Here is a 22,125-nt window from a genome sequence, read left to right on the forward strand (position 1 = left end):
ATTTCCCTGAAATGTTGAAATTACTCTTAAAAAATCTGGGAAATTAAATAATCTTTTCATCTAGTGTGTTCAATTTAAATTTCGTTAATATCCATTTAATATTATTGTTAATAAATTAGTACGTTCAGCAGACAGATGATTTGCCTCTAACTTAGGTCCGTACTTTCAATTTTACATTTTTGTCAAATTTTTATTTACTACCTGATAAATTCATCAAAATTTTGTTATAAATGCATCTCTCTTTTCAGTATAAAGTAATGTTACTTATCCTCTTATTTAACGTAACTTCATTCTTGTTTTCATACTCACATCAGAATGTTCTTCGGCTTCTTCCTGGTTATATGCTATGAACTACTGTTCTGATGGATACTTGCTCTCCATCGCAGCAATGACATATTTATCATTGAAAATTTAATATTATGCTTTTAAGTACCTTTTTTCAATGCACGCAAATAAGAGATGGATAGAAAAAAAAGAATATTTCAAAAGGAACTTTTAATTCATAAACAGAATTTTTTACACAGGATGGCGTACCGAAAAGTTTTCACTTAGGTTTTTTTCTTGTAAACGAATAAATGAAAATGTGCTTGAACATCTAAACTTTAGTTTTCAAGGATACACATTTTTCACATATTTGTACCCCCTCTGCTCCGACCCTTACGAAATCTTAAATGGAAAGGGGGGGCAATGATATCTTATTTTAAAGAAAATTGAATTCCTTTTGTAATGGGAACTTCTTCGTATTATTTGATTAACAAATAAGATGCACAAAAAAGGGTATTAATAATAGTATTTTGGATTTCACTTGAGCCTTCGAAAAATCTGCTATTATCAGTTTGTTTCTCGCAAAGGCAGACAGATTGGGAGAAAAGGTTATATTGAATAGTCTGCAAAATTCTTGATTTGTCACTATCGGACTTTTTTTTGTGGGATCATTTGAATCCTAAGGTTGGTGCAACTAAACTCAATTGTTTAGAAGATTTGCAGCAATGAATAGTGTACCAATGCAAACAAATAACTTTCGAAATACTCCATAATGTTCGTGAACATTTCAAACAGTGCCTTTATAATTGCATAGAGGTTGGAGGTGAACATTTTCAACATTTACTTCATTGACACGAGTGGCAAGAAATTTTGTTATTGTTATAGTTCATTTCCTTTTTTTTCTTATGAACTACTCAATTGCTTTTAACGTGGAAGGTACCATAATAATTCAATTCCCTTTAAAATAAGATATCCTCACCTGCTTCCCCTCTACATCGGGATTTTAAGGGCGACAGCCACTACTTCGTAGGGGTTAGAGCAGAGGGGATGTAAATATGTGAAAAATTGTGTACTCTTGAAAACTAAGATTTACGTGTTCGACCATATTTTCATTTATTCGTTAACAAGAATACATACCTGAGTGAAAACTTTTCGGTGCGTCACCCTGTATATGTAAATATATAGCCTATAATTATTTTGTATGCTTCGTAACATGGACTTCTTTGTGCTGAAGAGTTCATAATCCAACTTTGGAATAGGTTTCAGTACTTTGGAATGAGGAAACATATACCTACAAGTCGACACTAATGTTTATTAGATATTGTGTGTATTGAATTGCCCGTTACAACTAAGTCTCAGGATGCTTTTGGGACAACATCGTCTACAGCCATAGAAGACGATCCATGTGATTTTCCTAATTTTTGCTGATCCAATTGCAAGGAAGTTAACAACGTATTTTCAAGCCTCCAGTTTACTTAATGCTGAAATATTTCGCTTCCAAGATTTTAAGCTTTATGCGTCAAATATTTTGAGCTTCACAGCTTTCAAACCTTGTTTAAGACACTCTCGTTTAAGACACAATGATGTCTTTTTACATAGTACCAAATTTGTGTTTCAGACACACAGTTCATCAATTTAGCATCACCTACCAGCAGAAAGTATAATTTTTGGATGCAATAAAATGTTTCAAACCGCATTGAGACTAATTGAATAATCAGTATTTCTAGTTTATTATACAACAGTAACGAATTCTTATTGCTAACTGATTTGCTAAACCAGAAATTATTAAGTTTTACATTGCGTGCAACCTTGCTTATTCGCATTGGAATCAAAACAATGCTCTTTACCTTGGAGATTTCTACGATAAACTAGATTTCGTGACATGCATAATAATTTGGTTAACGAGTAACATAAATATGAATTAATAAGATAATTTAAGGGGCATTAAATCGTCAATAGAAGTACATTTATTTTGAACAACCTGGTATATAAGCGGTATTAAATTAATTGATTGTGTAACTTGAAGATTAACTTTTCTTGAATTAGAAGTTACTGGTACACTGGTAAAAGGAAATGGTATGCATCCTTAAATTTACTTACTAACCTTTTTCATCAGTGGTGCTACCAGCAATATGAACCAATTAAATTTTTTATATCCGCACAACACTTTGAGGACACGAAGACACTAATAATAACTTTGTCGTCGCATTGCATGTCTGTACGACCTTGCCGGAAGATATGGTACTACAATTTATGGTACTGCCGCAATGCTGAATCGTAACAGCGGCACTGTTTGTAGAGTGGTACTTTCACTGAAGCAGTGATTGGTAGTGAGTTAAACGACCGCCGCTCAGGTACCTACTACCTACATAGCACAGTGTCCCCGTAGCTAATTGGGTAGGAAATGTGAGAAAGGATAATGGGTTTGGGTAAGTGTATTGTTTGGGACAAAATCAGCTGTTCCTGCATCTGCCTAGCAGAGATTTGGTATTTTGAAGGAGATTAAAGGGCCAAGAAAGCCCGGTGTAGGTGTTCATTATGTTATCAGCTGGCTGTGTATAGAGAATTCAGTAACTTAAACTTAGACAGATGTTTTGTTACATTTGTGTAGGTTGTTAATAAAGCACATAATTATTTAATTATTACCTCGTGAGTTTCTGACATCAATGATTTATGGACTATTACTTATATCGTGACAAATCCATTTTACACTGCCAAAGTTTTCGCTCTATTTTTTACTCTATAAAAGTTCCAAACGTAGGTAGCACACGACACACATAAAGTGCGTACAACGCACGTTCTAGGAGGTTTTAAAATATAAATAGATAGTGATGCTGCTCAGTCTACAAACTATAAATATAAATTAATTTCATAATTTGACTGAATTAGTTCGCTACAATTGATGATGACAGAATCGCTAATAGTCTTTTTCCTAATTATCTTCTTAATGTCATTTCAGTCTAAAACTAGTTACAAAATTTTTTCATGAAGCACGGGAACTCATAGTGACAAATCTGAAGGAGTGAAAAGCATTGTTTTTATTCACCATTTTATCCAGGAAAAAATGAAAGAAAGTTAATTACAGCTAATAGTTTCTCAAAAAAGTGATATACAGGCTGTTTGAAAAAGTGGATACAAAACTTAGGGAAGTGAATGTAGAGCCAAAAATAGTAAAACAAGTTCCTATAAATATTAGTTCTACAGAGCATCGTTGTTGAGATATAGTTCTCCACAGGGATCCTATTATTTTAATATTTTTTAAAATAACTTCTGATTCAGATAATGGAATGAAAATTGTGGGCAATAATCATATCATAATGGTGATAGATATGGATGAAATAGAGATATATGAAATAGTATAAAGATATATGTAAAATGTAAAAACGTTAAGAAAATATTACTGTTCTGAGCCATACAGTTTTGACTATATAAACTACACAGAATTCTAAAAAAAAATAGAGACATTTTTTCTTCAAAAAAGTCTAATCCATTAAAAAATAATATTTGCTTAATGATTCAAAGAAATAAAAAAATTACAAACATTTCTTCTAAGGTTAGTTTTCTAACAGAACCGATGCTAATGAAACCTATGATAGTTAAGAACCCTTATAGTATGATTATTATCTACAATTTTCATTCCATTATCTCAATCAGGAAGAAAATTATTTAAAAAATATCCAAATGGAAGTACTCCTTTAGAGGGCCATACCTCAGTAATGATGCTCCGTAGGACCAACGTTTATAAGGTTTTTTTCCCATTTTTTTGTGGTTCTAGTTTCGCTTGTTTAAATTATAAACCAAATTTTCCTAACACTTTGTAAAAGAAAACGAATTATTTCCAATCACAAAAAACCGACAATACAACAAACTGCATGAATATAAAATGTAAGAGTAACATTTTATAGCGGCCGCTAAAGCTGGTCTATTTCTGGCAAACTAAACAAGTTAAATATGTTTAAATGATATAATTTTAAGGATCACTATCTAATATCCATCATATTAGAAAATTATTTAATTACACTAAAACTTTAAAACTTATTCAAGAAAAATTGATTTCCAGAGGCGTCCTTTAAGAGATTGTACCTTCGTAAGGAGGATCTGTAGAAAAAACTTTTATGGGAAGTTGTCACATTATTTTAATTCATTATCTATGTATCGGAACAACTGCCCATATATTCTGGAACACCCTGTATATAATGTAAGCAAAGTTATGTTATAATTTTTCTACCTTTAATACACATCCAATTTTGCCCAAGTTTAAATCTGAAGTTTGACATACCGCTATAAGAAAAATATGGAAAGTGAGAACGAAAATTTTGTCACCCCAATAAATTAAAAACTAAATCTGTTTAATAACAAAAGAAATTAATCAATAGCGGTAGTAATTACAAAATACCCCATTTGCGAAAAAACCGTTTGATTCGTCGGGACCAGTTACCTCTTCGCCTGTTAGATGATATTAATCTTGTTCAAGAAACTAAAAATCAAATTACCGAACAGCGAAATGTGAGCGGTAAGAGTATTTAGCGATGGAATAGTTTAGTACACTAAGTATTTCATCTTTATTTGAACGCTAATAAATATTTTTTGCAAAACCGGACACTTATGTCTGAACAAAAAAAATCTTTGAAATCGGACACTTATTGCCGAACAGAGGGAGTACAATACAGTATAATACCGTAATTTTACTTTAGCTGCATAAGAAGAGCTTTAAATCACATACAAGATAAAGTAAAAGATCGCGCACAACGGAGCGTTTTCTAGGGCATAAGGACTTTCAAAGCTTTTATACACGAATACCTTATTATAAGCACATTACAACTACTCGTAATTAACGCTTTTAGCCTCGAAGTTCCAGTATATCCAAACACTTTGAGGTCAAAGTCAGTTCAAACATGCTAGAATTAACGTTTCCAATATTCATGTTTCCCTAGTAACTATGCGTGCATCATAAAGATCATTCATGCACATAGAGACTATTAGACACGCCACAGCGTGATATAGTCATCATTTATGATGCATGAGTCACAAGACTTAACAGAACTTTTGCTTATTTTAGCTTAACGCTACTTTATATACAGTTCCACTCAATTATCAACAGTTTAAAACAATTACTTACGTCAATATACAGGATTAGAAAAGAATTTAGAAAAGCAAACATTACGCATTCAAATTTTGATTTCTACAATTTAGGCGTTCTAGGCTTTATGACCAGGAGTCCAGGAATTGTTAGGAAAACGTATTTGGTGATGTCAGTATAAACAATAATCTTCTGGTTTGCTAATATACCGAGTGTTTAAGTTTTATATTTTTTCAAGTTTTTTTTCCACAACTTCTTCAATTTTTTAGATTTAATGTTGCATCCTGTATTAAAATACGTTTTTCAAAACACTGCTTGGACACCCTGCATAACTTGAGAAATCATTAGGTTCACTCAGAAATAACCAAAATCATAATTCCAAAATTAAGGATGAATCCCAGTCTCTTGCAGTTATCTTATGGCGCATTCCTCTCATGAAAATACCTTTGTAAAATTATTTTTCTAAGAAATGTCGTTAATTAATGTTTTATATACCTACACAGATTCGTCATCAATAATTAGGTACTTATTATCGAGGTGATGAAAGTCAAACAACCATATATAAGATTTACAATGGTTAGGTGAATCTGAGAAGTCATTTATTCCCCCTCTTTGTCGTACTTCATCGCCGATGATTTGAGTTCGACAATGAGGAGAAATGAATGGATTAATCCACCATATGAGAAGAATTACATTGTAAAATCTCTATGTAATTTCAAATTAAGTCTCCATTACTAATCTTTATCACTGAAGCTAATCAACTATAAATAAAGGCATAGAAGTAGTTTCACTTCAAACAAGTTTCAAAGATCTAGTTATTTGCAGCAAATAGGAATAAACATGGTTTCGAAAATTTTTGTTTCTTCACCTGTTTGCATTTTTGCACTCTACTTTACTCTTCTCAGCAATGGTAAGTGATTTGTCTCGTTAATTTCAACATTTAACAATAATTGACGAATTTTCATTAAGATTTGTTTTCCTTGCATAATAAATATATTTTGTTCATTTACAGACGTCTCTGCCCAAAATATTACATGCTACAAATGTTCTTCATCCCCCAACAATACTGACTGTAGCGACCCATTGGGCATAAACGTGGCCACCATATCTTGTGATGGGAGTCTTAATTATTGCACCAAAGTTACTTATAAAACCCGTAAGCTAGCAAGAAATATCTTAAAACATTTTTTTTAGTTTCAGTTAAATACAAGTTGTCCGTTTAACAGTCCCTCGGCTTTTATGAGTTTACTTTTAATTTCAGAAAAAAATCTTTTATGGACATGTTTGTGATGCTAATGAAGGTAAATTGTAAAATTAGTAACAATTCTACAGGGTGTCTCAAAAGAGCGGGACGTCATAAAGTGTCATTTTTTTTAATGGGACCACCTGCATTTTTTCATGTGATAGAATCCTCTCTTGATTCTGTGTTAATTCCTAGACTTTTTTTCCTGGGATGCAGTGACCTGAAGTTATGGAGTTTTAAAAGAAATTTTAGACATTTGCAGTGCCTCATAAAAAATTACTATCGCAATTAACTTAAGTTAGATTTTGATAATTTTAGAATGGATTCTCATATGAGATCACCTTAGCAGAGACGAATACTTATTTAGCCAAAAACGCACCCAGGGTGTTCACAATAACAATTTTAATTTTCACCTTTTCAACTTCAATTTTCTTAATTTTTTTAAATAGGATAGTGCGTTTTTTATGGCGTAAAACGAAATAAAATTCAATTTTTTTCATCTTAATATAAAATAATATCATATTTATCTTAAATGTTAAGGGCTTATTAATTATTTCGGGAAACCCTGTATTCATGGCTAAGTGTCTGAATGTTAATCATGCATTGCCATGGCTTCGATGTTTTTTTGGTTTCAAGTTATGGTAGCTCATCGACCTCCTGTCTAATTTCTCTTACGCTAATGCTTGGGTGCTCTACTGCTGATAAAATAATGTCCAGTTCATTTTCTTCTTCAAAGATCACCTTCTTTCGACTGTTCTTTTTATAATAAACACTTCCTATCTATTCAAAACACTCCTTTTGACTTTTTAGGCCCTTACATTAGGATGTTCTCTATTAGGAAGTCGTTATGCTCTATTAGAAATCGTTGTGTCGATATGCGAATAAACAATTTCCATCACATGAATCAATTACAAAAATCATACTGATAAGTTCTTGTTGAGTGTATTTGACTTTGATGGTCAGTTTTAGAATAAACAGATTTCAAAGGAACAGATAACTGTAAATGAGCTGTCAAAACTTAAAACAAAAAAACATCGAAATTATGGCAACGCATGATTAACGCTCAGGCACTTAGCCATGAATGCAGGTTTTCTCGAAATAATTAATAGTCTCTTTAACATTTAAGATAAATATGACATTATTTTATACTAAAATGAAGGAAATAGAACTTTATTTCGTCCTACGTCATAAAAAACACACCATCCTATGGGAAAAAATCAAGAAAATTGAAATTCAAAAAGTGGAAATTAAAGTTGTTATTGTGAACACCCTGTGTTATTTGGGCTAAATGAGTATTAGTGCCTGTTAAGGTACAAATATAAAAATATATAAATATATAAAAAAATGAAAATCTTATATGAGAATCCATTCCAAAATTATCAAAATCTAACTTAAACTTTTTTATGAGGCACTGTACATATCTAAAATTTCTTTCAAAACGTCATAGCTTCAAGTTACTGCATCCCAAGGAAAAAAAGTCTAGGAACTAACACAGGATCAAGAGAAAATTCTATCATGTAAAAAAACGCAGGTAGTCCCACTTTAAAAAAATGACACTTCATGACGCCCCGCTTTTTGAGACGCCCTGTAGAGTTGTCACTAATTTTGAAATTACATATGCATCCCCATAATTGATTTTTTTAATGAAATCACAAATAAACTCATAGGAGCTCGATGGGCTGAAATGGCCACCCTGCAGTTCTCAAACATTTAGATTTCTTTTCAGACCACTGACTAGTAATATCTCAATTTTACAGAGAACGTTATGGTGACTTCGCGTGGTTGTGATGCAATCACCAGTGACACCTGCGCCTCGATAAATGCCACTCTGGCTAGTAACTACACCGGCTTGTCTGATTTTTCATGCTTAACGTGTAGCACTGACCTCTGCAATTCGTCAATAGTATTTGGGGTGCCGTTGATCACTATAGTTGCTACACTCTTATTTGTAAGATTTTTGTAACATATTTTATTTAATTTTGTATGCAATGAGACTGATTGTGTGTTATGGGTTTGTTTAAGTAGTAAAGGTAAACAGTGAAGTGTGCATTGTTATTATACAAATGATGGCTCAGAGTACAGTATTAAACAATAAAAATAAATCTTTAATTATGTTAACTCTGAGATAGGTAGCTATTTATAATTTAATGCGAACATACAAAATAAAGAATTGTAAAGAAAAAGTTTAAAGAGTTTTTTCTTAGTTTCTTCATAATGTACCTAGCTGATGTATTATTGGTTTGTTGTAATGGCGTGGCGAAACTGGACGCAATATGGTTTTTCACGTTTTTGAAGCCCCTTTGTGACGAATGAAGCTACTAATCCATGGCAGCAAAATCGAATGAAATGATGACACCACGAATCACTTTTAGGGCTGATGTATGCCGATTGCGCTGGTGTATGATGCATCTCTTACAACAAAGTAATCTCACAGGGACACTAATATACATACCTATATGTTAGTATCCCAGTGGAAAAATTCGCTTTTAGTCGCATGCCGTCAATAGTTTACTACATCCAGTTCTTCTAGATAAAGGGTCACCAAATTACGGCCCTTGATACTTCAAAAAATGTCACAAATTTTTATTAAATTAAATATAAAAACGTATCGAAAATTTTCAATCAACTGGTTTTTATGAAAAAATTCTTAATTTAATGGACATGAAGTGTATCGTTCTTTCCACAGGAAATTTTATTAAAAAAGCTGGATTTAATCATAGATAGTTTTCTTGAACATATTGCATCTGAATATGGCGATTTATTGTACCACTCTGAAGTGTGATGGCTGAGCCGCGGAAAAGTGCTAAAACGCTTCTTTGAGTTATTTCAAAAATGATGAGACTGTATGAGAATAAATATGGTTATATAGAGTGATTCAAAACTCGACTGGCAAATTCCGGCAGATTCCTCGTGAAAAAAGAAGGCAAAAATTCCTTTGACGTTTTTCCAGATTTTGCATTTCAACAAAAATACGGCCTTTCAAAGTTTGTTACTTTTGACTAGTTTTTGTGATTTCCTCGATAAAAGTTCAGCATTTTCTCCTGAAAATCTATATGGTTCACACCATTTGATTTTCTATATATATGTCGGGGTAGCATTAGGAACGTTTTCCATGTTTAACGTTATAATATTTTAGAAAATAAAAGTAGAAAGGCAAACTAACGAATTCACTACTACTCGACCGCCCTTCTGCCCTTCTATCTCTTAACTGCTTGTTCCTTTCTTCTTCTTAACTTTCCCCGATCGGGTGGTCCTTCAGACCCAAAAGGGAGTACCTGCTAGTCCCTGTTTCGCGTGGACAAATCCCACATGTGGGCACTTAATTATGTCGGTAGTAGTGACCTCGTTTGACAATGCTTTATCTTCAAGATGGCTTTGTCAGTCTGCCCCTCATCTATTATCGGTTCTAATGGTACAATTCTAACTTAAGGACTAATAAATCTCCGACATATACATATACAAAATCTTTATTTCATACGAAATAGGCTATCGACCTTTTGGTCTTTCTGCCCTTGAGTGTGTACATTTCATTTTAGAATCTAATCATTTACAATTTTCCCTAAAATATGTGTGGTATAAGCGGGAGCAGTGCAGGGAGTAAGGGAGTAAGATATTAGGATAGGATTTATGTTTGGAGGTGTTCTAGGAGGGTGTTTGTGGGAGAATGGAAGCGCGACTGTCTAGTTTGTCTTGTTAGGCACAGTGGGATCAGTAGTGCTAGATTGTGAGGATTGTTTTTCCATTTTGTCTGGATGTGCTGTAGTCGTTCCGTTATTCTTATCATGTGTGCGCGTTCGTACAATAGTTGGTTAGATGGGTTGTATAGTGGGTTTCTAGGGTTTCTTATTTTTGTGATAGTTCGTAGGGCGATTTGTTCCGTTGTTTGTATGTGTTTTATGGTCTTTTCTGGTGCGTTTGCTCTTAGGATATGTCCGTAGTCCAGGAGTGGTCTGCATATGGATTGGTATATTTTTGTTGCAGTCTTTGTACTGATCCCTTTGTCTTTGTATGTTAGTGATCGGAAATGTTTTGCCCTTTTGATTGTTTCTGTTCTCATGGTCTTTACATGTTTAGTGAACTTCAGCTTGGAGTCAAGTATCATTCCTAAGTATTTTACGTCGTTTTTTGGTTCCGTTGCTTGTCCGTCCGCTATTATTGCTGGGGAGTTGGGTTTAATTCGGTGGTTTGACAGTAGAAGCTGGTTTTTGCCAGCATTTGGCGTCAGCCTCCACTTGTAAAACCACCCCATTGTTTGGTTAGTAAGTGTTTGGAGTCTTTCTACAGCCTTCTTGGTGGTTTTGTCATGTACGGTGAGCGCCGTGTCATCCGCGTATTGTAAAATGTATGCCGATTTGTCTATGTGGTCTTTGTCTTGAAGGTTATGGTTGTATATGTCATGGCAGTATATGTTGTAGAGCAGAGGAGAAAGCGGAGAGCCCTGCGGTAGACCTTGTTGTGGGGAGAAGGAGAATGAAAGAGTATTGTCTATGCGAACTTCTAGTTGTCTGTTTTCAAGAATGTGTTTTATGGTTGTTATCATGCCTTTTGGTGTTTGTAATTCGAAGAGTTTGTACAATAGTCCTTTAAGCCATACAGTGTCGAAGGCTTTGTTGATGTCCATGAATAGACTTGCTGATTTTCCTCCCTTTAAGTGTGTAGTCTGTATGTTATTCGTTAGGACCAGAAGTGGGTGGATTGTCGAGTGTTTTGGTTTAAAGCCGAATTGATATTTTGGAATGTGTTGACCGATTTGTTTTTCAAGTCTGTCTTTTATGATGTGTTCGAAAAGTTTGCTGATGGTAGGTAGTAGGGTGATCGGTCTGTAACTTTGGGTTTTAGTGTTGTCCATCCCATTTTTTGGAATGGGGATTATTATTCCATTCTTCCACGATTGCGGTATCGCGTTGTTCGTAAGACAGTTATTTAATTGATTCCGGATTTCGGTGTGCGTTTCTGGCGTCAAACTTTTTAGTATTTTGCTCTTTATTTTGTCTTTTCCAGGTGCTGTGTTTTTAAGTTTGTCTAGGGCTTTGTCGTATTCTTCTTCTGTAATTATCTCGTGTCTAGAGTTCGTTTGTTCGGTGAAGTAATTGTCATACCAGCGGTTTACTCTGTTCCAGTTATCTTTGTCAAATAGTGGATGTTCCTTTGTGCTGAATGCTTCCTGAAAGTGTCTCGCAAATGCATCAGCTTTGTCTTTGTCTGTATAGTGTTCGGTTCCGTTTTCGTTGATTGTTCCAACTGAGGTAGTCTTTTTATATCTGGATATTTTTTTGATTTTTTGCCAATATGCTTTTCCTTGCTCGTTCTCAATTTCTTGACAAGTTTCTAGCCATTTGTCCTGTCGGTATTGGTCAATCAGAGTCTTTGTGTTTCTGTTTAGGTTGTTGATAGTTCTTTTTAAGTCGTTTTCTTGATTCTAAGTGTAAAGTCTGTATAGTTCCCTTTTATGTTTAATTAGTCTCATTATGAATTTTGGTAGGGTATGCTGATAATAGACTTTTTTCTGTTTGGGTGAGTTCATTTCTATTGCTATTGACAGTTGCTGCTGTATTTCTTCCATTGAAGTAGGTTGCGTCTGCTGTTGAATGTAGTCGTGCATTTGTTTTCTTACTTTGTCAATGTTCGTTTTGTCGAGGTTAGTCTGTCCATTGTTTTGTTTTGGGTCGGTTGTGTGTTGTGTATCTTGAATGTTTATGTTGAATGTCATGGCCAGATGGTCTGATCCTAGTTCATTAGTTAGTTCGACGTCATTAATGCTATGAGTGAGGTTTCTTGTGTAAAGCAGTACGTCTGGTGTTGTGTCTTCATTTCCTGGCATCAGGAATGTCGGCGGTGTCTGTTGTTTTATAAAGTCTGAGTTGTCTAAGAGGGTGTTAAGGTGTTTTGTTTTGTTTCTGTTAAGGTTGAAGTCTCCCACAATTATTGCATATTTGTATAGGCATGCCTTAGTGAATATGTTCTGTTCTAGGTTGGAATGTGGATGTATGTAGACAAGAAAGATGTGAATTTTGTCGCCTGCGTGTGGTATAGTGAAGTGGAGACATTCGTTTAGGGGATTATTCAAGGACGGGAGGTTTGCTTTCCCAAGCTTAATGTTTGGCTTGAGCAGGGCTGCTGCGCCTCCTCTTGCATTCGAGTTTGTATTGCCGTGCTTGCATATGTATTGCCAGTCTCTGTATGTCGGAGTCTGTCCTGGTTTGGTTTTAGTCTCCACAAACATGCCGCAGTCGATTTTGTTACGTTCTATGTAATTGTAGGTTAGTTGTTTTTTGTGGTTTAATCCATTGATGTTGGCATAGAGCAGTTTTAAATTGAATGTCCCGTATTCGTGATTGTCTGTCTCAGTTGTTCAAGGGGTTCAGTTTGGGAGGTCCTGTTAGGCTGGAGCAGGTCGAACATTAGAATGTACATATGGGATCCAAAGAAGACCACCGAGGTGTCAATGTTAAAGTCTTCAACAAATTGTTTACGCAGTTTCTTTACCAATTCCTCTCTATTTGTGTTAGTCGTTTTGTTAAGTTGGTGTTTATATTTGTTGATTATGAAGTCGTGTGTTGTAATGGGCCGATGAATTCTGCTTCCTACTGTTATCCCGTCTGACACCTCGTTGGTCCTCCTGTTAAGGCACTTAATTTTAACATTGGGTATACCATCTATCGGGGCTGTAGGCCTTTTTGGGCATTTCATACTCCATGCAGCATGGTCATCCGATTTGCATGCAGCACATTTGATGGGAAGTGGAGATTTACAGGTTGTAGTCGGATGCGGTCCCTGACACTTGTTGCATTTGATAGGTGTCTTGCATTCCTCTGTCCGATGGTCAAATGCGTTGCATTTATTACAGGGTGCCGGGATGGGCGCTGGCGGTTTGCTTTCCACAATTCTGAAAACGCGCCCCAGGAAGTGTACCGCGCGTTCGTTCATCAGCTTTTCGTATGTGGCGAGATCGCCGGTGATCAGTCTCATCATGAGAGTCGGGGCGTTTCTTTGTCTTGAGATAATTCTCTTGCAGAATCTAATTCGCAGTTCCATTCTCTCAAGGTGCTTGAAGAACATCTCGTCGGTGATTTCAAGATCTACCCCAGTTGCTACTACTGAGCAGGAGGCTGTTATGTTGTGGTGGTTGGTGTTTTTTTTATATTGGGTAGATGTAGTTTCATTCCTGCCTAGTTTGAATGATGTTATTACGTTTTGTTGTAAGAGGAGTCGGAGGGCCTCGGTTGTTTTCTGTTCATCATTTGTTTTAATGAGAAAGTTATTTTCTTGTTTAATAATGATGTCCTTGTTGTTTGTGTTGATGTCCTCCCATTTAAGGGCCATCTGTACTCTGGATGTTGTGGGCGGTGCATACACCACGAACGTGTGGGAACATTTTGAATGAGTATTTGGTATGTATGCTATTGCTTTTGTTGTAGTTCCTTGCATTTGTGAAGTACTTGCAGTTTGCCTTTGTAGTGCCGGCCTTTTTGCTTCTGGTGTTGGGGTAGTGGGGGTGGCCTTAGGTTTCCTGCCCCTCTTCTTGGAGTGCGGTTTCGTAAACCCGTCGTCCTGGGAGGCGCGGTCCGATTCGGACTCCTGCGAGCTCCCAGGCTCCATCCTTCTTTCCGAGGTGCCCCTGTACCTATTGCCCAGGCGATGGGGTGTTTGTACCGTACGTTTTTAGGGAATATGTTTATGGTTGTTTCGTCGCGATAAGGATTTCAGTAAATAAACAAACACTTGCTATCGTTTATATGCAGAACGCACGACCGCCTCTCTCGACGATTCGCCCGGAACTCTTTGATTTTCTATTAAACCTGTTTTATCAATTTCTAGAAATTTATTTGGAACCATGTGAAACAGCTGGTGCCCTTAAGACTTTTGATGAAAACTTTTTTCCTGCCAGCTTTAAGGTGAATTTATTCCAAAATTAGAATCCTTGTACCTTTCTAATAAAAAAAAGGTTCTCTTCGTTAATTGCCGAAAAATGCAAGATTTTCGAAAAAAACTACTTTATGTGAAAAATCATATTCAATTATCAATCGAGGAAAAGTTTTTACATTACAAAAGATGTTCAAGATAGCCCCCATTTGCGTTTATACAGCTGCGAACACGCTTGATCAAAGATTGCCAAACTCTTTAAAAAATTCCAGGAGTTTCTCTTATTGTTCCAAAACCTTGGCGTATTCGAATTGGCGTGTTCCCAACTGTCTACACACAAACGGGGGCTATTTTGAACATCTTTTGTAATGTCACAACTTTTCCTTAATTGATAATTGAATATGATTTTTTACATAAAGTAATTTTTCTTGGAAACCTTGCATTTTTCAGCAATTGACACCTTTTTTATTAGAAAGGTACAAGGATTCTAATTTTGGAATAAAATCACCTTAAAGCTGGCAAGAAAAAAGTTTTCATCAAAAGTCTTAAGGGCACCAGCTGTTTCACATGGTTCCAAATAAATTTTTAGATATTGATAAAACAGGTCTAATAGAGAATCAAATGGTTGTGAACAATATACATTTTGAGGAGAAAACGATGAACCTTTATCGAAGAAATCACAAAAACTAGTCAAAAGTAATAAACTTTAAAAGGTCGTATTTTTGTTGGAATGCAAAATTTGGAAAAACTTCAAAGGAACTTTTGCCCTTTTTTTTCACGAGGAATCACCTGCCGGTATTTGTTGGTTGAGTTTTGAATTATTCTGTATAGATCCAAAATGACCCTATCTATCCTCCATTGAAAACTTTCTGTCGCTCTATCAAACACCCTGTATAATCCGTTTCTTATATCGACAATTACCTAAAACTCTTTTTAACCACTACTTATAATTAGAAAATGATGGAATGTTATTATTTCGCATTCAATCCAAAATCTACTTCTACTTTAACATCTAGAAGGCAGAATTGCAGAAAATGTAGTTATTTACATAATTTAAGCAATGGGTCGTGGTAGGCAAAAAGTAGTCACAGACAAGTTTCACCTACCTCTAATAATGCCGAGAATCAAGGAAAGCCCGATAGCGGAGAATATATTGCTGTTATAAAAATAATTTTTTAGGACTTAAAATAGCAAATCACGGAAGCAAATGTATCAAATTGGTAAATAAATAAGCGCAGCATAAATAATGTAGCGCACTGCAATACCTTAGATAAATTGAATTCTCTTCAACAAATCATTGAAAGCTCTCAATCTTAGCAGCTACGACGAGCTTTGTCGGCCTGAACACGGTCATAGGTAATTTCTAAAATTTTTCTGGATCTTGATGAAGAATGCTCGAAAGTAGTGACTTTCAAGTTATTTATTGAATAAATTTAATTGTGTTTTGATCTGAAGTGGGTAAGGAAATGCGTAATTTTGTGATCTGTGAGAAACCACGATTTTATGTATTTCGATCACAACTTCAAGAAAAACAAAAATACGAGGAGGGCTCAATAAGGCATATCGAGAATTTTGGGGTAATATTCAAAATAAGACCAAACGAAATAAAATGGTCAATAAAAATAACAAATAACTTATTAGTTTACTTAGTTTACTATGTCCTGTATACTCAGCGACATACAAAGTGTTATTTAAATACGTGGCGAAACTTCAAAGGCTGATTCTTTAAGTGATTCTAAGCCGAAAAGTTTATACAAGTATAAACATAGATCTGATAATGCTTTGTTTTCAAATTACAGGGCGTCAAACTTGTTTTTAAAAATCGTTACATATTAAAAAAAAACTCCTAAATAATAAAAAGACACAAACTAATATAACATTGAAACTTGATGACAGTTTTTAATGTAGTGCAAAGAAATCTTTTAAACTAGAAATTGTTTGTCTCCTTTTACTAGTGGCGGGCACAGGGGCAACGCCGGAAATTTAAGAAAAATCATACAAGAAAAACGCTTTATTAAAAGTATACTTAAACAAATGGTACGCAATTTTTTTAGTAAAAAAAATATTTTACGATAAGCAATACGAAATTTACAATAGTTACTAAAAGTGTCCTCCTTCAACCTCGACACAAGCATCAGCTCGTCTGAACAGCGATTGCATAACATGTTGAAATATTCCTGCCACATATTTTATCTGATTACATGAATCCCATATCCGTTGGATTAATTCTTCTGCAGTGTTGATCGAAACTGTATAAACGAAGACCTTTACATGCTCTCAAAGAAAAAAATTTAACAGATTTAAATCCGGTGACCTGGGTGGCCATGACTGTGAACCCGTGCGACCAATCCAGTTTTCTCCATAAGTTGCATTCAAAAATTGACGTATTACTATGCTAAAGTGAAGTGAGACCCCATGATGCATGAACCACATTGCTCCTCTTTCTACCGACTAAAAAAAAAAGTCTCAACACCTTGTATCTTGAAAACGAAGCATTACCGGAATTATGTTTATATAAACTTTTCATCTTAGAATCACTCGAAGAATCCCCTTTTGAAGTTTCGCAACGTACTTAAGTAACACTCTGTATAATGAGTATTATTAGAAAGTTATCCAGCAAATACTCCCCATGTATTACGAGTATTATTCATTTTTTTGTAAGACTAATCTAAATTATACTCGATTGAAAATAAAAACTAAAACGCCAATACACTTGAAAAGTTATTGTTAAGCGTTGATTATCAGATGTCTAGCAATTTGCTTTAGTTTATCTAGATTTAGATATTCTAGAAATCTAGAACAACTAAACTATAAGAACGACATCTACTTAAACTCGGTATTTAGTCACAGCAGAAGCACACTAAACGATTTTATATTATATTACTATTGCAAAGAATGTTTTCCTACAAGCTTTCCACCATTTCCATTTTGCTCTTTGCGACTTGTCTATCTACATACTTTAATGGTAAGATTTAACAACTAATGCTTTTTGACGTAAGTACTTAAATCATTCCTAAACTAATATCTTATTTTTATCCATCCAGTTGCATTTTGCAATGGCTTGGTGACTGATATGGATATGGAAACCATAATGTGTTACAATTGCACTTCTCAAAACAATAACGAAGCCTGTGCTGATCCCATGGGCGAAACAGACATGATTGATTGCAAAAAAGGAGAAAATTGCTTGAAGATTGTTTTTACTACCATTAGTAATAATTTTTTTTTATAGATTTAATTTTTTCAGTTTTCAATACATGTTGCTTTTTAGATAATAAAACTGAAACAATCAGGAGCTGTGCGCCAAGTAATGCCTCCTGTAGTGCTTATACTGCAGATCTTACGAAGAAAAATGGCAACTTCAAAGAGCTAAATTGTAAAATATGCAACATTGACCATTGCAATTCGGCCACTTCCTTTGGATTGTCCCTTGCGGTCCTAGTTATGCCGATAATCATTAATTACCTCTAATTGTATTCCTATTTATTACTATGGAATAGTGACTCTACTTTAAAATGATCTACATGTTATACAGAGTCAGTAAAAAAATTCGACATTGGTCTAGATTATTTACTTATGTTACTTCTAATCAGAACCATTTAAATCCATTGTATTAAAATTAATTATGCGATAAGTTCCTAAAAATAATTAGTAAGACATCGGTATATCGATAAGGTCTCATCAATTGATCACTAACCAAGAGAAAAATAGAGAAGAATGAGGAAACATTATTCGAGACATTCAGTTTGATATACTTACTCAAAAGGGGAAAGTCGGTTATATTGAACCCCTTTTGTTAAATCTATTTTTTTCAGAATAATGTATTATAGAAGTGGTCATATTATTCATTACACCAAATGAAGCGACAGTTATTGATCGTCATATTTATTAAGGATAAATCAACACAACTGTTATATAGGGTGGCGCACTGAAAACTTTCCACTCAGGTTATTTCTTTATAAATAAATATGCTCGGACACGTAAACTTTAATTATCAGGGGGATACATTTTTTACATATTTACACCCCCTCTGCTTGGATCCCTACGAAGAGGTTGCTGTCATCCTTAAAATCTTAAATGGAAAGGAGGGGCGAATGATATCTTATTTTAAAGGGAATTTAATTCCTTTTGTTATGGGATCTTCCTTATTGGAATTGATTGAGTAGTTCATGAGAAATGAAGAAATGAAATATAAAAGTAACAGATTTTTTTACCGCTTGTATCAATGAAGTAAATGTTAAAAATGTTCACCTCCAACCTTCATGTAACGATAAAAAAGAAAGCACTGTTCGAAATGTTCGTGAATATTATGGAGTATTTCGAGAGTTACTTGTTGGCACTCCTACATTATTCGTTGCCTCAGATTTTGTAAAGAACTGAATTTGGTTGTATAAACTTTAGATTTCAAATGTTTCACAAGAAGTCCAATGGTGACAAATCAGGAGATCTTGTGGGCTATTCAATACAACTTCTTCTCCCAATCTCTCTGCCTTTGCGAGACACAAACTGATAATAGTAGATTTTTCGAAGGACCAAATGAAATTCCAAAATACTATTATTAATACCCTTTTTTGCATTTCATTTATCGATCAAATAATACGAGGAAAATGCCATAACAAAAGGAATTGAACTCCCTTTAAAATAAGATATCATTCGCTCCCCCTTTCCATTTAAGATTTTAAAAGTGACAGCCACCTCTTTATTCATTTTTTGTCAAAATAATTAATTTATATTTGAGACATTCATTTTCTTGGTCTTCTGACATATAGTTGTCTGAATCATTTAGAATTAATATTTCTTCTTCGTAGTGTAATTCTTCAGTCGGGCTTTCCTTCATCATTTTCCCACGCTTCTTTACACATATCTTTTCCGTATTCTGCTTCCCTCTGTTTTTTGTTTTACAAATCGACATTTCTTGTACTGTCTTTAGATTTATATATTTTTTCTGGGGTTCTGTGGCTGATTTTATCTATTCTATCGTTTCATATAAGTGTAATACCAAGCTTTGTCTGCCATTTCTTTTATATGATTAAAATTCTGAGGAATAGAATTCTTTTCTGCAATTTGGTAAGTTAATCTACGAACATCTATAACTGTTAAACCAGCCATACGTTGTTCCAGTTTCAATATGTGCTCAACTATAATATTGTATTTTCAAATTCTTCTTCAAAAACAGTCGGTCCTCTTTTATTTATTTTCGCATTTTTGCTTGTATCGCTCTTATCCAAATGCCTTTGCAAGATAACTTTAGAAACTTTGTGCAATCTTGCGCACTCGTTAAAACCAATACCTTCATTTTTATAATAATGTGTTGCATTTTGAAAATATTCAAATTTCCACTTATAATACTAATTTTCTGTTATTTGCAAGAAACCATTTGCATCAGTTAAATTGAACCGGTCAATTTTATTCACTACCTGGGGTCCACTTTATCAAACTACATAATATCAAAATTTTAAAAAATATACAATAGCATAACCTACAAAAGGTAATATTTTTGTCACTGCAGTAAATCGTAGATAAATAATGAATGTAATTTCTAAATACAAGCACTGAACCATTAACTTTACTGTCTTTAGAACAAAACACTAAAAATTACATTAGAACTTTCAAAATTAACATTTTGCAAACAACACATGATCGCGTTAGTTTAAGTGAAAAAATAACATGGTTGGCCAACATGAAGCTGTTCCTAATCGCATAATGTTGCCAACTCATAAAAATAAAACTACAATTTGATTTATAATAGTGGTTTAATTTAGCAAATGGTCCAACATACCCAACTCTCCCCTATCTCGGTGAACCAAAATGCGTTTGATAATTCTAAATGACAACCTAGATGAATAATTGACAGGGAAAAACATTATAATCCCGAAGATATGTCAAAAATATACCGTGGGTAAAATGTCAATATTGCCTGGAGGATGATGGTCCAAATTAGTTGAGAACAGAGTTAATATGAAAAATCTCAAAAATCCATTAACGTTTCCTTTCTCGTGTGGTTTTTTCATATGGGGACGCCTGAAAAATATTGCTTTACTGAGAGTGGTCTGGTGCGGATGCCTGAATTCACTATCTGTCAAGCATAACGTGAACCACGTGCGAAAGGAAAACACACCATGAATACGCTCAATTTTATTGAACTAGGAATATGTTGATTTGACGAATAGGATAAAGAATTAAGACAAATCTTTTACTGTTAACTCTTAACAGAAGAATTTATTTAATGTGACATAACAATGCCGCTACATCACTTAAGACATTTACACAACATTTTCATCTCAACATTGGAAACATGTTATTATACAAAAAAAAAGTAATTTAGAGATATTTCTCTATAGACGGAATCAGCTCCAGAGGATCTTTCTTTGGGATGTGCCTTTCGACAACCTGAAAAATAATTCTTTCAGCTAAATACGTAGTAAATACTGAATTTGTAGAGAGACTCTAAAAATAATATGTCTAGGAGCTTGAATTTTAAGCGAGAATTGAAAACTTTTTCATTTTAAACTTTTAAACTTTAAACATTTAAAAAAATTTAAACGATACTCTTTTTAAGAAATTTCTGATTTTTTCTGTATTTTTTACTAACCTGTCCTTCCTTATCTACAATAAACTTGGCAAAATTCCACTCGACTGAGCTGTTGCCCGGAGTGGTTCCAGGCTGCTTATATTTCAAGAATTTGTAAAGGGGATGAGCATCATCACCGTTAACATCTATTTTAGAGAACATGTCGAACGTGACGTTGTGGTTTGCAGCGAATTCCGCAATTTCTTCGTTGGTACCAGGTTCTTGCTGCAAGAACTGATTGCATGGGAAGGCTGCAAACAATAATTATCACAACGTGTCTAACTACGCGCCTTATACAAACTCACCCAATATTCTAAGACCTTTGTCCTCATATTTGTCATACAAGGTGTTCAACTGCTCATAGTTCTTTTCAGTTAAACCACAGTTTGAAGCCACATTAACGATGATCAAAACATTTCCTTTGTACTTGTCCAAGGAAACGTTATTTCCCTTTATATCTTCGACCGTAAAATCGTAGACTGAATTTGCCTTAGTGTAATCTTCAGGATTTTCAGCCCAAACATAGCAAAGAGCAGCTACGGCTATTGTTAACAAGACTATGAATTGCATTTTAATTTACCTAAGAACAAAATATGCATTGATTGACTAAATGAGCAAACAACGTTCTTGAACTCACCTTCGGATTAGCTGGGCACGACTCGCGAGACTCAACTGAAGCTCCGCAGATACCAAGTCGGGTAATATAGGAGACCTTGGTAATGAATTTGAAAAAATAAGATAATCGTTTAAAGGTGGAACCTGTCCATAGTGGTTCTTTCGACCGGAAAAATAAGATAAACAAATGTGTCTAATTAAAATGCGCGACAGATCATCGTAAGCATTTATTATACCGTATGTCTGAAATTTATATGAGACCTTCAGAATAATTAAGTCTTAGAACCAAATTGAATTACGGAAAAATTTAGCGGGAGCATAACGTTCCTTTTCACTTGAAAATGAAGGATGGTCATTAGTTTTTTCAACTATTTATGTGGAAATTAATATGCCCCCGCTATTACCTACCAGAACGCTAAAAATTTAGCCCTAAAATACATGTCCAATTAACACCAATTAAATAGGTACTAATTATAAAAAGTAATTTAT

At 34.4% G+C, this 22,125-nt stretch overlaps 4 protein-coding genes across 4 annotated transcripts; 2 read left to right on the top strand and 2 right to left on the bottom strand.

The window, feature by feature from the left end:
• The first annotated feature begins 5,935 nt into the window (after positions 1-5,935).
• LOC136416718 (uncharacterized) lies at positions 5,936-8,757 on the top strand. Its single transcript, XM_066402040.1, has 3 exons — positions 5,936-6,254; positions 6,357-6,500; positions 8,345-8,757. Exons 1-3 carry the CDS (start codon positions 6,185-6,187, stop codon positions 8,548-8,550), a joined length of 420 nt encoding a protein of 139 aa, XP_066258137.1. The 5' UTR covers positions 5,936-6,184; the 3' UTR covers positions 8,551-8,757.
• A 4,139-nt stretch (positions 8,758-12,896) lies between these two features.
• On the bottom strand, positions 12,897-14,186 carry LOC136416642 (uncharacterized). The gene has a single exon (XM_066401914.1). It carries the CDS (start codon positions 14,184-14,186, stop codon positions 12,897-12,899), a length of 1,290 nt encoding a protein of 429 aa, XP_066258011.1.
• A 3,095-nt stretch (positions 14,187-17,281) lies between these two features.
• LOC136416736 (uncharacterized) lies at positions 17,282-18,811 on the top strand. The gene is made up of 3 exons (XM_066402066.1): positions 17,282-17,415; positions 17,495-17,662; positions 17,722-18,811. Exons 1-3 carry the CDS (start codon positions 17,346-17,348, stop codon positions 17,919-17,921), a joined length of 438 nt encoding a protein of 145 aa, XP_066258163.1. The 5' UTR covers positions 17,282-17,345; the 3' UTR covers positions 17,922-18,811.
• A 1,828-nt stretch (positions 18,812-20,639) lies between these two features.
• LOC136416695 (uncharacterized) lies at positions 20,640-21,633 on the bottom strand. Its single transcript, XM_066401997.1, has 3 exons — positions 21,327-21,633; positions 21,043-21,272; positions 20,640-20,840 (listed from the first exon to the last, which is right to left on the bottom strand). The coding sequence occupies exons 1-3, from the start codon at positions 21,589-21,591 to the stop codon at positions 20,772-20,774; spliced, it is 564 nt and encodes a 187-aa protein (XP_066258094.1). The 5' UTR covers positions 21,592-21,633; the 3' UTR covers positions 20,640-20,771.
• Between the last annotated feature and the right edge of the window lie 492 nt (positions 21,634-22,125).

The sequence above is a fragment of the Euwallacea similis genome, chromosome 24, assembly GCF_039881205.1.
Source record: "Euwallacea similis isolate ESF13 chromosome 24, ESF131.1, whole genome shotgun sequence".
NCBI lineage: Eukaryota > Metazoa > Arthropoda > Insecta > Coleoptera > Curculionidae > Euwallacea > Euwallacea similis.

Excerpts from the sequence above, each read along its gene's own strand:
- LOC136416718 (XM_066402040.1), top strand. The coding sequence starts at position 6,185 with ATGGTTTCGAAAATTTTTGTTTCTTCACCTGTTTGCATTTTTGCACTC. Across the intron at positions 6,255-6,356 it reads CTTTACTCTTCTCAGCAATG|ACGTCTCTGCCCAAAATATT; the intron begins GTAAGTGATTTG and ends GTTCATTTACAG. Across the intron at positions 6,501-8,344 it reads CAAAGTTACTTATAAAACCC|AGAACGTTATGGTGACTTCG; the intron begins GTAAGCTAGCAA and ends TCAATTTTACAG.
- LOC136416642 (XM_066401914.1), bottom strand. The coding sequence starts at position 14,186 with ATGGAGCCTGGGAGCTCGCAGGAGTCCGAATCGGACCGCGCCTCCCAG.
- LOC136416736 (XM_066402066.1), top strand. The coding sequence starts at position 17,346 with ATGTTTTCCTACAAGCTTTCCACCATTTCCATTTTGCTCTTTGCGACT. Across the intron at positions 17,416-17,494 it reads TCTATCTACATACTTTAATG|TTGCATTTTGCAATGGCTTG; the intron begins GTAAGATTTAAC and ends TTATCCATCCAG. Across the intron at positions 17,663-17,721 it reads GATTGTTTTTACTACCATTA|ATAATAAAACTGAAACAATC; the intron begins GTAATAATTTTT and ends GTTGCTTTTTAG.
- LOC136416695 (XM_066401997.1), bottom strand. The coding sequence starts at position 21,591 with ATGCAATTCATAGTCTTGTTAACAATAGCCGTAGCTGCTCTTTGCTAT. Across the intron at positions 21,273-21,326 it reads CAAAGGTCTTAGAATATTGG|CCTTCCCATGCAATCAGTTC; the intron begins GTGAGTTTGTAT and ends TATTGTTTGCAG. Across the intron at positions 20,841-21,042 it reads TTGTAGATAAGGAAGGACAG|GTTGTCGAAAGGCACATCCC; the intron begins GTTAGTAAAAAA and ends ATTATTTTTCAG.